Below are 13,988 nucleotides of genomic sequence, written 5' to 3' on the forward strand. Positions count from 1 at the left end.
TTTTATTTTCAAGTCATGAAGTCTGCAGTTCATGTTACATACGTTATGCTGGAGGAGGAGGAGGAGGATATACACCAGACAAATTGATTGTTCTCAGCCTGCCAATCCCAGTTAGGTACACTTACTAATGACTTATTCAGTTATAAATCCCCAGTAAATTAGGAATGGGCGATTAAAGGGGCAGTATGTAGTTTTAGAGAAGAAATACACAGAATTTTAATATGTGGTAATAAAACAAACTCAAAAATATTTGTTTTTTCCATAAGTGAATAAAAAAGCTGTTCTATAATGTAAATAATGTCCCCACAACACTATTTGACGCTAGAAAAGTGGCAGGGTCCGCCACATATAAACAAAGTAAAACAGTATGGAATTGTGTTGTCCTTTAAGGTCAGTTTGTTTATTATCAGTGCAGATATTTCTCTTCTGATTACAGTTTCTTGCCCCAGACTACAGCGTACCTTCAGTAAAGCTGTTGTTTACAATTGTACGAACTCTCCCTACATTCTTTCCTGAATGCACTAGTCTAACACTAACAACTTGCTTTGGTGATTTAACGTCAAACAAAAGCGAAAGCGACAACCCCAACAGACCTCACAGAGACATAAAACAAGTTGTAAAAACATAAAAATGTCAAATTTACGTCTTTAGATTTGTCACGACAGGTTCACCAACTTCAAATGTATCCAGCGCCTGAGGGTATAACAGCAAGCTCTTTCTTTCCTTGAAGAGCCCACATACCTCAGGGATCCCACTGCGGTTACTGTGCTTGAATAGTAACCACATGTTTTGGTGTCATGGATCAACAGTGGTGCAGGAGTGGAGTACAGCATTCATTGCATAATTTATTGGGTATCCTGGCAAAACAAATGTCCTTGTATTTTATACCAGCTTTTATCATTCTGATTGATCTTTTTTTTAAATAAAATGTCTGATTTATTATGATTATGGTGCACCCAACGTGTCCAAAGCAACCCCCTCTACCTTCCCCACATGATGAGTATCTCCACAGCGTGTTTTGGTGTCGTGGACAAACCCATCAACGAGAAGCATAATTGTGTACGCACCTGATTGGCTGACACGTCCTTGGCCTCCGCTTATTGGCTACTGTCAAACTAGGCGCGCTGTGATTGGTCGAATTGCGAGAATAGGAAGTGTCTGTCAGTAGTAGGGGCTTAACATGGGTAGCTAAGTAGTGTCTTGGTTAATATACACCAAAGGCTAAATATTTTGCGTCTTGCCGATAAACTCGGATGTTTTGTCGTGCCGAGAGGTACTCGGCAACCGATTTGTAGACCGAGGAGTTTGGTCTCTCGCAACTACAGCGCTGTTTGGTTGCTCTTTCGTGTGGCTAGGTACGACTAGCTTAGCTAGCTAGCGTTCAACGTCAGTTCAGCCACCTAGCCGCTACTTCTCTGCTAGCGTAGCTTTAAATTGGGATTTTTAAGCTTGTTTGACAGCTACAGCAGCGAAAATTAACCAGGATATCAAACAGAGAGAATACGGTTCCGTTTTAGTGAGCGTGTGCGTGAGTTTATTTATGCTACGTATCGTAGTGTGACTGTAACTGAATGTTTGGTGATAGAAATAGCAGCAGCTACAGCTAGCACATAGTTAGCTTGTCAACAATGGGCTATAAACGGTATTTAAAGACGGCAAGAAGCTTTTATTTTTTGACCCTACTGCTGATAGTCTTCATCAAAGGAATAACAGCTGGTAAGTATGTCTGTTTGTGTTGTATGACTGGTTAATACCTGCGCGGACAGAAAGGGGCTGTACGATTCTCAAACTGTTGCAAGCAGCTGTTTATATTTAGCAAACAGGTTTGGCTATCTCAAGTTCCTGTATTTACTTCTGCCATATTAATGCTTTCCAGATGAAGAGCAACACGGGAATGATGGGCCAGAGCTAAAGGTACGTCGTGAGCGTTTGCATATTGCTCTTCAAGGTACCATATCAGGATGATTGTCATGCAAACATAGTAGAAAATAGACCAGGCCATCAGGCTTTTGTAAGTATCATTGCTTGGGGTGTTATCTGCTACACGGTGATCAAATTAGTTTAATATGACACCTATCCCTGCTTAATTTGTGTGTTACTTCAGGGTTTATTTGTGTACGTGATATGTGGTGGTTTAGATGAATTTTGATGAATTATTTCAAGCAAAAATAACAAGCATTTGCTGGTTTCAGTTGAAATATAAGCATATGCTGAGTTTATTTGTCATTTATGATGATAAGTGTAGGGTTTTGGACAAAAGAGGCAATTGAAGATGACACTTTGAGCTCTGAGAAGTTGTGATAAGCATTTTTCACAGTTTTTTGACATTATAAACTAAATGATTAATCGATTTAAGTGTAAAAGTATTTGGCAGATTAATTGATAATGAAAATAATTGCTAGTTGCAGCTCTAATGAAGACAGTCCTACAGAAATGTATCAATTTAAGTTGGTAAAAGTATAATTAATGATTATGGATAGATTGGTTGAAAAGTTTCTATTCCATTGTATTTTTTCGAATGCAATAAATAAGACATTTTTAAATGAGCAGATAACAGTGTTGCAAGACTTTTGGGAGATAGAAACACTAAGTTTCCAAATAGTCTATATTTCAAATGCTCTGTAAGATAGCCATCCTTTGCTTTTGCCTTAGCTGTATTCAACCTATTGTGATTTGCAATGTGATTCCCTGTTTCATCTATTACTTGACCACAACTTCTTGTTTTTCTCTGCAGTCTTACCACGACCCAGACTCTGAAGAGGAGGATGTCCGTCTGGCGTCAGAAATTGCGGCTGGTGCTTCTGTGACCTCTGGTCAAGAAGTCTCCCCACCAGAAGAAGAGAAACAGACACCTCGGGATGGACTGGAAGGAGAGGAGAAGGAGGACCTGCCTGAGCAGCCTCCTCCAGTTGAGGAGAAACCTAAAGAGGGTAAGGACTGCAAGGAAAACAAAAAACACAGGCTAACTGGTTGGTCAGTTCACTCTGAGCATGCACTCAGTCCAGTTACGTAGTTGAAATCCTTAAGCATTTCTTTTTGCTGAGCTGATTGTATTGAATGTTGTGAATTGAGTTTTCTCTGTTTAAACTATCAAACACAGGCTCCGCTTTTTTCGGTTTGTTTTCTTGGCTTAAGCATGTGTCTCCAAACGTCTGTGTGAGACAGGGATCATGAGCTGGCATACTGTCTGTTGCTGGTAGCAGACTGAATTTTGAGAAGAGTTTCTTTTGCCGGTCCAATTAAAGCTAGAAATGGATGGAATACTGGAAGAGACTTTACAACGGAAAATGTGGCTCCAGCCACCTCAGCAGTGAGGATTCAAGGTTTTCATAGCATTTGAAAATAAGCAGCTTCATCTGGATATCCACTAATATATCATGATTATAACAGCTTATTATTTTGCAAGGCTTCACATACGGTAGCTGAGTAAAGAAGTGTTGTTGAGCCACCTGGCATCTGGTTGTAATGAAGTGAGATTAGAGTTTGAGTCAGTTTCAGATATAACAGCTGGCTGTTGTGAACTCAAAACCTCAATATCCTCATCAGTGTGTTAAGTAGTAGGACATCTAACAATACATCAGCTCTTACATCAACATTTTTGGTTAGCTCTTTCGCTGCCCTGTAGCAGTGCTAGTCTAACTTCTTAATGTCCTCACAGTTTCCTCTTTTCTTAAATCACATCTTTTTTAAAGACTATCTTGTTTTGTAAGCTATATTGAGTACGAGTGTGGTAACCTGTTTTCAGTTTTGCTGACTCTGAGCAAAGACTCGTGTGGTTTCAGGGTAGCGGCAGGTTGTATAAATGGTTTAACCCCATGAGAAATTAACGGGGCTTTGCACCTGTGGCTGCTATTGCAGACAGTTACATCATTTTACTCGGGGATTGTTAGTAATTTTCCTGCAGCCATCACTTGTATAATATTGAGATTGATTGAAGATGGAAATTTGCTGAATTTTATCAAAATTAACAGACTTTATATGTTGAATATGAAGTTGTAAACCGGTAACTGTTGTTTCATAAAGGAAAAGAGAACACGCATGGTAACTTCTTTTCTAGATATTATCATCAGTTAGTTTTATTTATTTTTGTTGTATCTGTTATCTAATATCATACCTCATTTGTTTTTTTTAATACAGTTCCTGTGGTGAATGGAGGTACAGCCCATGGAGAGCCGTGCATCTTCCCGTTCCTCTTCCAGGGGAAGGAGTACTCGGACTGTACCACTGATGGACGCGGGGATGGACGGCTGTGGTGCGCCACAACCTACGACTACGACCACGACAAAAAGTGGGGTTTCTGTGAGAGTAAGTAAATAGCTTGACTTTCATAAAGTAAAAATTTCCACAAAGTGAATGTGACTAACTTTGAACTACCCTGAGTATTTTATGTTGAAGCCAAAATGCAGCCATTCATCAGCCTCAAATGGAAGTTTATTTGCTTAAATGATTGGATGAGCATTTTCATCATGTGGTTGGCTCATTTCCCCACATAAAGCCAAATATGTAAAGATGAATTGTTTCATAGTACACGTATTTTCTTTTGAAAGGCTTGACAGCTACTGAAACTGATAATGGAAACTTGCCTGAAAAGACATCATGGTTTCATTTCTAAAATTACTATTCCCCCCCTCTGCTGCCAAAGTGTTATGAATCTTTTTTTTTTTTTTCATCTGCCTGCCCTTTTTGGCTTCTCCTCTCTTTGCCTTAGCGGAGGAGCAGGCACAGCAGAGACTTCAGGCGGAGGAGGCAGAGGAGCAGTATCAGACTGTTCTGCGTATGCTCAACGCCACCACCAGGAAGACTCAGAAGAAAGAGTGAGTTTCTTCTGTCTGATTTATTCTGCTGGGTTTTGAATCTTCTGTCCTGATGATATTGGTATTGTTCTAACATGAGTTGGGTTTGCTGATAACAAAGGATGTCGTGACAATTTTTTTTCCCTCATGAAAATAAATAATGCAAAACAAACATTTCTCTCCCAAACTTGATAATTGGCCTTAATTCAACCAATGAATCCAAACACACTGATGATGGTAGATAACTTAATATTATTTTCCACCATCAGGGCTGCTGGAAGAACAGCAACCTCACACAAGCTGAGACACACATATGTTGTTATTGTTGTAAAACACTGCAGATTTAGATGTATTCAGAGCAGACCAAGCCTTCTGTTTATGTGTAGTCATCTTATTATATGGTCAAAATGGTTACAGACCAAATTATTTGATCTAATTGTAAATTTTGTTTCGCTATGCTGATATCTATTATAGGCACCTTATTTACACGAGACTTTTCTCAGCACATCCTTATTTGCTTTAGGTGTCTTCTCACTGTTTGTTATGTACACATCATTTTTATTATGCCTGTGTCAATCTGACCTCACCCGCACCGCCTCTGCTTATCCAAAAACCCCTCTCAGATTATATGAGAAGCTGATGAAAGTAGCAGAGAAAGGCCACCAGAAGGCCATGGAGAAGGTGGCGTACGCCATGCTGTTTGGAGACTACATAAACCAGAATGTCACCAAGGCCAAAGAAATGTTTGAGAAGCTTGCAATGGAGGGCTCACCTAAAGCTCAGATGGTAAAGTTATCATCCAAAATGCTTATGTTTCAGTTGAGAAAAGTGTTGTACCATTTTGACCTGACATCTTATTCAAATATACTGAGAATGTATGCTTAGAGGATTAGTTTTGTAACACTGCTTTGTTTGCCTCTCTGTAGGCTCTTGGCTTTCTGTACGCAGCTGGCCTTGGAGTGAACTCAAGTCAGGCTAAGGTACTTTTTTGGACTCTGTAACTTTCTATGACAATAATGTTATGCAGTCTTTGTCAATTGTTCATATATATTACCTCTATTCTCTGTTTTTCAGGCTTTGGTCTACTACACCTTTGGTGCATTGGGTGGAAACTCGGTAGCTCATATGATTCTGGTGAGTTTGTGTGTCAGTGAAGCAGAGACACAGTGACATCACTCCTTAAGTATAAAAATTTACATTTCTCCTTACTGTTTTATTAGGGCTACAGATACTGGGGAGGTGTGGGTGTTCCTCAGAGCTGTGAGTCAGCACTAACGCACTACAGGCTTGTGGCAAACCAGGGTGAGCACTGACTGCAATATTTTGATATTATATTCAGGTTTTATCTTCTTCTTGGGCAAATAACCTGATGAAAATTCTTCTTCTCTCTACTCTCCATCACCACCTCCAGTGGCGAGTGATGTGTCCCTGACGGGTGGTTCAGCAGTGCAGAGGATCAGGCTGTTGGATGAGGTGGAGAACCCGGGATCTACCAGTGGGATGTTGGAGGAGGACTTGATCCAGTACTACCAGTTTCTAGCTGAGAAGGGAGACGTACAAGCTCAGGTAAATTAGTGTCATCATCAATCAGTGTCCATTGTTCAATAGAAAAAAAACATGACTGCATTACATCTTCAGTTTGTTTGTTTCCGTCCAACCAATAGTCCAAAACCAAAAGACTCTTCATTTACTCTGATAAATGACAAAGAAAAGCAGCAAACCCGTGCATTTAAAAAGTTGGCACCAGCAAAAGTTGGACACTTTTTCATGAAAAATGACAGAAAATATTCATTGATTATCAAAATCATTGCCACTTAATTTTCTTTCCAACTACTAATCAATTAATTGTCTAATTGTTGTAGCTCTAATTATGTGAATGAATATTTCTAATAGTAATTGTGTGTCATTAAAGTTAACTTGGCCCTTCTGTTTCTCCTGATAGGTGGGATTGGGTCAGTTACACCTGCATGGAGGACGTGGAGTAGAACAGAATCATCAGGTGAGATTATTTTTTATGTTCAAAATGTCATTAAATTATTGTGTTCTTGTGACTGTCTTGCACTGGTTAATGCATTTCTCATGTTCGTCATCCATCAGAGGGCGTACGACTACTTCACCCAGGCTGCAAACGCAGGGAACACACACGCTATGGCTTTCCTCGGCAAGGTGAGAGAGATGCCCTTCGTGGGGAAAGGTGGTGGAACTGATTAATTTGAAATGAGTTTTATTAACGAACATTGTCTGTTGCCTATAAAAACAAGTACTTCAGTATATTCAGATTCAGTTTTATTTGTTGCCCATGTATTTCACTTCTGTGTTTGTAAACATTATAACTATGTAGCCCACACTGTGTGAGAACTTGGAAAAAGCAGTCAGCATGCTAGAGAGCAGAGATGGTCTAAATTGAGTCCAAGATAAATAAAGCCAGTGATTTGGCGTCGCTGTTGCAGAGGCACCTCGTCAAGTTCTTGATTACTAACTAAGTGATGTGACTCCTGTGTCCTTCAGATGTACTCAGAGGGCAGCGAGTTTCTCCCTCAGAACAACGAGACTGCCCTGCAGTACTTTAAGAAGGCCTCTGACTTGGTAAGAATAAAGCTGTAGACAAACATCTTTATCTCTATCTCATCCGCATTTATCATTACAGTTATTATTTGAGAGAACGTAACACTCCTTTCACCCCCGGAGACGAACAAGATTCTGTTATTGTGCAGACTTTTACCTCTTCTGTGAAGTGTTTCATTCAGTTCTGATTAACTGTCCTTTTTATTTACTTTGTTCTTTTTTTCATCCAGGGTAATCCTGTGGGACAGAGCGGCCTGGGTATGGCCTACCTATATGGAAGAGGTGTCCCAGTGGTAAGAAATCTTTACACATTGCAGGTTTTTTGAGATCATGTCTAATATGAAATAAGGAGAAATGTAAATCACCAGATTGTCTGTCTGAAATCAGAGCAGCCATTTGAAAGTCGTGTTTGTGTCTTCAGAACTATGAGCTGGCACTGAAATACTTCCAGAAGGCGGCAGAGCAGGGCTGGGTGGACGGACAGCTCCAGCTGGGCACCATGTATTACAGTGAGTGTATTACAGTCTGTATGTACACCTGTGCATAGTGTGCTTGTGGTACACAGCATCACCATGGCCTCCTGTCACAGATATTTCTTTTGTCCTTATTTTGTCTCTCCTGGTAAATCTTGTTACTCATCAGAAGATTTGAATATCCCTTTTCTTTTACTATCCCTCAATCTCACACAATCTCCTAAATCATTTTTATTTCTCTTGACTGTAATAATTATTTTCTCTTTCAGTGGGTTCACAGTTTCTCTCTTGCTTCTTGCTTTCGTTCCACAGATGGCATCGGTGTGAAGCGTGACTACAAACAGGCACTGAAATTCTTTAACCTGGCCTCCCAGGCAGGCCACATCCTGGCCTTCTACAACTTGGCCCAGATGCATGCGACTGGTACTGGTGTGATGCGCTCGTGCCACACTGCTGTGGAGGTGAGACATCCTCATTCATTGAAGCTCTTATGCTGCTTATGTAGCGCCTCACTTGAGATAAACAGTCTTTAATTCTAGTCTTTCTTTACACTCTTGTATTGTATCACAAGTTGCAAAGTGTCACACTGCATGCCTGTACATTCGTTGCAGCTTTTCAAGAACGTGTGTGAGCGCGGGCGCTGGTCAGAGCGTCTCATGACAGCCTACGGCAGCTTTAAGGAGGGTGAGACGGACGCTGCCCTGGTTCAGTATCTGCTGTTGGCTGAGCAGGGCTACGAGGTGGCCCAGAGCAACGTGGCCTTCGTGCTGGACCAAAGTAAGAAAAAGAAGTGTTTAAATGGAAAGCACATCATTCAAGCAGTGAAACAGTTAAAGTTCAGTCTTTTCATCACAAGTATTGAATTGTCTAACCCAGAGGAAGACAATTGCCTGTGTTTGTGTCTAGTTTCCTTATTCTGCTTTGTGACCACTTGGTGACCTAACAATGTATATTTTATGTAGTACTCACTCTTATATACTTAAATATATAAGCTGGCTTGGTATTAGTTTCTTGGTAAACAATAACATGATTAATTTTGTGAATTGTGATAGGGAAAAAAGAAGATCCTGGTGTTTGAATGTTTTTGTCTTTTATTGATTGAAACAAGCAGAAGGAGCAAAAATCTTCAGTGAGAACGAGACCTACCCTCGTGCTCTGCTCCACTGGACAAGAGCTGCAGCACAAGGTGAGTCCCTTTTCTATTTAATGTCTGTACTAGAGTTACAGTATTTGCAGCATTTCTTCTTCTTACATAAAGGGAGCTAGTTGAATTTGGCTGCCGAGTTGACGTATGTGACTGTAATTTCAAGGCTACACAGTGGCGAGGATAAAACTCGGGGACTACCACTTCTATGGTTACGGGACAGATGTGGACTATGAGACAGCGGTTATCCACTACAGACTGGCGTCAGAGCAGCAGCACAGCGCCCAGGCCATGTTTAACCTGGGTTACATGCACGAGAAAGGCCTGGGCATCAAACAGGTGGGCACAAAGATGTACTTGTGAATGTAGACGATTTATTTATTGGTCTCAAATTTGAAGATGCACAGACCGGTGTGTGATTCAGAACTGTCTCCTGTGGTTCTGCAGGACATTCATTTAGCCAAACGTTTCTACGACATGGCTGCTGAAGCCAGTCCCGACGCCCAGGTCCCAGTTTTCCTGGCTCTGTGCAAGCTGGGCCTGATTTACACTCTGCAGTACCTGCAGGATCTTAACGTGAGTACTGCCTCTTGTATTCTCCAGCTGGAGCTGTGACAATTTGGCTTTGAAAAAGAAACTCAGAATTGTAATTCAAGTTAAAAGCTTCATTAGAGAGAACTGGAATTAATCATTTGCGTCTTTGTCCTCTGTCTTCTCCTCATTTGGCTCCTGCCAGTTGAAGGAGCTGATTTCTCAGGTGGACCTGGACCAGCTTCTAGGCCCGGAGTGGGACCTCTACCTCATGACAGTCATCGCCCTGCTGTTGGGCACAGTCATCGCCTACAGACAGCGCCAACACCAAATCATAGTTCCCCCTCGCCCACCCGCCCCCGCCCCAGCGCCCCCTCCTAGACCACCTCAGGAACAGTCTGAAGCCCAGGCCGAGCCCCAGGAACAGGAAGAAACACAAGCCCAGGGCCCGGCCCAGGAGGAAGAGGAGGAGGAGGAGGAGCAGCAGCAGCAGCAGTGAGAGGAAGCCAGACGGAGCGAGGGCAGTAACAGACAGACGTGAGGCTCTGCCAGCCCGCCCCATGGAGCAGCCGCTGCTCGCTAGCTGAATACCAGCTAGTCTGAGCACCTCTCCCACTCTGCCTGCTCCCCTCCACACGCTAACAGTGCAGTCTCACAACTCCCTTTCTCCATTCAAAATATGCTGGTCCTGTGCTGAAGAAGGCAGTGGGGGTGTTTATGGACAGTGCTGTAGAACAGAGAGGATAACACAGATTGGGACTTGCTAGTCTGTGACTCAGGATACTGCCAGAAGCACCAGTGTCCTCACAGTGGAAATTGCCTTGTGGTTGCCACATCAAAGGCATTTTGGACTTGACTAATCAATATAGTTGGAATCTTTATGTGCATTAGTTTCTTTTCACTTTCCCCTTTTCTGAGAAAATGACAGTTGAACTGCTTCAGTCCTAACTTTGAGCAGTATTTAGAAAAAAAAATTAGGCAGGAAAGTTTGAAGTAGAATAATTTAATATGCTAGCCCCAGTCGAGTTCTTCAAGAAAGTCATGTTTCTGCATGTTTTCTCTCATCATCCTCCAGACTTTATTTTTTAGGCACCTTATTTTCAGGTATTGAATGAGTGAACAAATGTTGCATCAATTTTTGCATTGCAATTTTGCATTCGTTAGGTATTTGTTTTAGTGGACATGTCAGGTGTGCATACCTGCACTTCACCGGGAAAGAACGCTTTTGTTCATTCAGCATTTAGTGACAGTGCTAAAATGTTCTCAAGCCATGTTATGCCATTAGTATAAGAGGAAGAAAGCCTGTGATAGCAAGGCTGGACTGGGTAGATATTTAATTTTAAGTGCACAGGTTCTTTCTCTCTGTTACATTTTCACCATGGCAGACACAGATGAGGAGTGAGAAGCTGCTGAAGTCTGTGAAATCCAAGCTGTCACAGAAACCCTTGATGCAGGTCCTGTTTGATAATTCATCCAGACACGTCTTTCACTCTCCAAGCGCAGTGAAAGCAGAGTGCACAGAACAAATGTCACAAAAACTGAGTCCAGTGAAAGAAAGTGAGAAGAGTTTTTGGAGGTGTTACTGTACATTGGCTCTGATTTTATTCTGGTTTTTTGGAAGGTAGCTCAATAGTTCTTCTCAGCCCACATGCCTGTTTTTTTTCTTTTTGTTTATTAAGCCTTGTGTTAGCCAAGGCAGAAACTGGAGCAGCCTTAAATATAGCAGCGCCTCAAACTCTGGATGGTTTCTACAGTAGAGGAAGTGGATTAGTTTTTGTGTGTGTGTGTGCGTGTGTGTTTGTTTGGTAACACAACTTCAGCTGTTGTGAGAATTTCCACCCCCTCACCAAAAGTCCAAGATGGAGCTTTGTGCTCTGCCTACACTTTCCAGCTCAGATGGACCTCTAACCTAAGAAAAGAAGCCAGACAGTTTTTATTATAAAGAAGTAAAAAAAAAATTTGAAATTTCAGATTTTGTCACACGCGGTCCATTTGTTCAGTCCCACAATATGTGCTTGTTGTTAGAATTATTGAGAGCTTATCTGCCAATACATCTGCATGAAGTGTAGGAAGTCGGAAAGGGCAGTGAAAATGTTATTCATAAGGGAAGATAAGAAAATGTTCCAGACTGTCTCACAGAAACATTCACACATCGGTGCCCACACAACTCACAATTTGTCTAAAAATGAAACACTGGTCGAGACAGTTGAGAAGACTGCATTTTTACCATCGCAAATACAAGTTTATAAAGAAATGAATAAATGATATATGGATATTTAATTCTGAATGTTGTCTTTATTGCCTAAATGTTAAAATGTAATTGTTACGAGGTGTTGCACTGCTGACATTGATTCAGACCGGCTCTCAGTGGACCTGCAGGTTGTCACTCAGCTTTAGAGGGTGGGCGAGACAAAGTGACAGCTCTGTAAAGCTCAGCATCGCATTGTACAGCCCTGGGGGTGACCCATTGACTGGCGCATACGCACTACTATGGAGTGGCTTTGGATCGCCGTGGCAACATGTGTGCTCACGTCCCACTCTGTCAAAGGTAAGTGCTGGAACAAGCAGGAGGGCAGAGCACACGTGAGGCTGCGTGCCGATATTTATTGTTACAGCAGCCTCTGAAACTGGGCCTTCTTTTAGACCTGAATGTGCTGCATTTAATCTGGTAACAAAACAGTGTTTATATAGAAGAGCATTTGAAAGTAAAGTAAAGCCTGAAAAGACCTTTTTTAAAAGTTACTTATGAGTATTTTTATGCTGTAAATGACTTTGTTAAAGGAAAAGTAGTTGTTTAATCGTGCTAAAAAGGGGCTTGTTGGGCCTTTTTGAAAAGTTTCCAATGGACGTTTTGGAAATAAATCTTCTCTTTAAGGCAACGACTGGTGGTCGGAGTATGAGGAGGGGATACGACACTACAGCAAGGAGGCCCTCCAGAAGGTAATGTTACACCTGATTTTATCACTGAATTGGATACAGCATGAGGTCGAAAATCTAATTGTAGTGGCTGAACATTATTTTGCGTGCGGATTTTTAACATTTTTGTTCAATCAGTAACTGACCAGAAGGCCTCGACTGACAGATTTAATTTGAAAAAAAGACACATTTGAACAAAATAAAAGCAACAAAAACAATATGAGCATGTGACAATGGATAACCTACTTTTAAACATAAGAGGCAGGTTACCATGGGGGGCACACCTGACCGGACCACATGGACCAGCAGGCATCCTGAGTATGTGCACAACAAGCAGAGCTGTGTCAGACTAAAGAAAAGATGATGCAGTTGCTCAAAGGCAACAAGTGAAAAGAGAGATGAAGAAGAAATTTAAAATAAAGAAGAAGAAAGGTTTCATCTCAAGGCTGTATATATATACACATATTTGAATATTGCCTGAAACTAGGTGATTAAAAAAGGTTTAGACTGAACAGTGAGGCCTCTCTCTTGTTTCTTTCTCAGGAGTTTCCAGAGAAAACTCGACCGGTGAGCTTCAAACATCCGTTGTTTCAGTGTCCGGACATGAGTCCTTCTCCGTCTGTCCCGTCCTCAGGTCTGTCTATATCATTGCCCCCCACCACCCTCCTTAAATCAATCTGTTACCCAGTGTTGGAGAGGCAACTTGAAAGCAGCACTCACTTCACACTGGAAGAAATTGAACGACTGCAGAGCAAAGATTGGTTGACTCAAGCTGCTTCGATAATGTAGTTCAAACTAATATGTGAAAAGAAAATTAACAAACTGACAATGAAATGAAATACTGAAGTAAACATCCTACATTTGTGATTAAGTACAATGTTGAGTAAAAATCTGAAGTGTCTGTAAATGGATTTTCAAAATAAAAGCTCAACTTGACCCAAAATTATAACAAAATACAAAAAAGCCATATGCCATCAAACAATATTATTTAAAAACATTATTGTAGGAAGTGTCCAGTTCTTCACAGGTCATACATAAACAAAAACAGATTAAGTGCCGCCCTATTCGTAGTGAAAAGTGCAAGGAATGACAGATTTGAGTTACAGTAGAGAAGCAACTGTAAAATAAAAAAAAATCATTCATTACCTTCAAAAGCCCAGACTGTTTGAGATTCAGTAGGTAACACCAAAAAAAAAACTACTTGAATCACTTCTAGCAGCAAGTTACTGCAAAATGTGTTTAAACTACTAGTTTTATTCCATGTAGTTCACTGCTCCCTGACGCTGAGTATCAATCATTCATTTCTTCTCCGTCTTTCCTTCCACCCTCTGGTCCAGTTGAATTTGTGAAGGTGGCAGATATCAAAGTCATCGCTGCCTTGGGGGATTCATTGACGGTAGGTGTTATTTGTTGTTTTTTCTTCAGGCCTCAGTGGTTATACAGATTATGGCAAAGATACTACTGTTGGACTATTAGTATGCTGTTGCAGTCATGATGGCTAAATGTTGCAGTGACAGAACTGAAGCCAAATTGGAAACGTCCACTTTTGGAAGAGCAAAATGTCTG

General features: G+C 41.2%; 1 protein-coding gene across 2 annotated transcripts; it reads left to right on the plus strand.

Moving 5' to 3' along the window:
* The first annotated feature begins 1,145 nt into the window (after positions 1–1,145).
* On the plus strand, positions 1,146–11,786 carry sel1l (SEL1L adaptor subunit of SYVN1 ubiquitin ligase). 2 transcript variants are annotated; one of them, XM_073492670.1, is made up of 21 exons: positions 1,146–1,716; positions 1,877–1,914; positions 2,735–2,930; positions 4,138–4,305; positions 4,709–4,814; positions 5,417–5,579; positions 5,720–5,773; positions 5,868–5,927; positions 6,014–6,095; positions 6,205–6,359; positions 6,736–6,792; positions 6,891–6,959; positions 7,302–7,379; positions 7,589–7,651; positions 7,780–7,867; positions 8,144–8,292; positions 8,443–8,608; positions 8,943–9,017; positions 9,142–9,314; positions 9,423–9,551; positions 9,712–11,786. In XM_073492670.1, exons 1-21 carry the CDS (start codon positions 1,629–1,631, stop codon positions 10,003–10,005), a joined length of 2,451 nt encoding a protein of 816 aa, XP_073348771.1. In that variant the 5' UTR covers positions 1,146–1,628; the 3' UTR covers positions 10,006–11,786. The 2 variants fall into 2 exon arrangements, with proteins under 2 accessions (XP_073348771.1, XP_073348769.1); XM_073492668.1 differs by having other exon boundaries at positions 1,542–1,716; positions 8,940–9,017.
* Positions 11,787–13,988: the final 2,202 nt, after the last annotated feature.

The sequence above is a fragment of the Pagrus major genome, chromosome 22 (assembly GCF_040436345.1).
Source record: "Pagrus major chromosome 22, Pma_NU_1.0".
Lineage (NCBI taxonomy): Eukaryota > Metazoa > Chordata > Actinopteri > Spariformes > Sparidae > Pagrus > Pagrus major.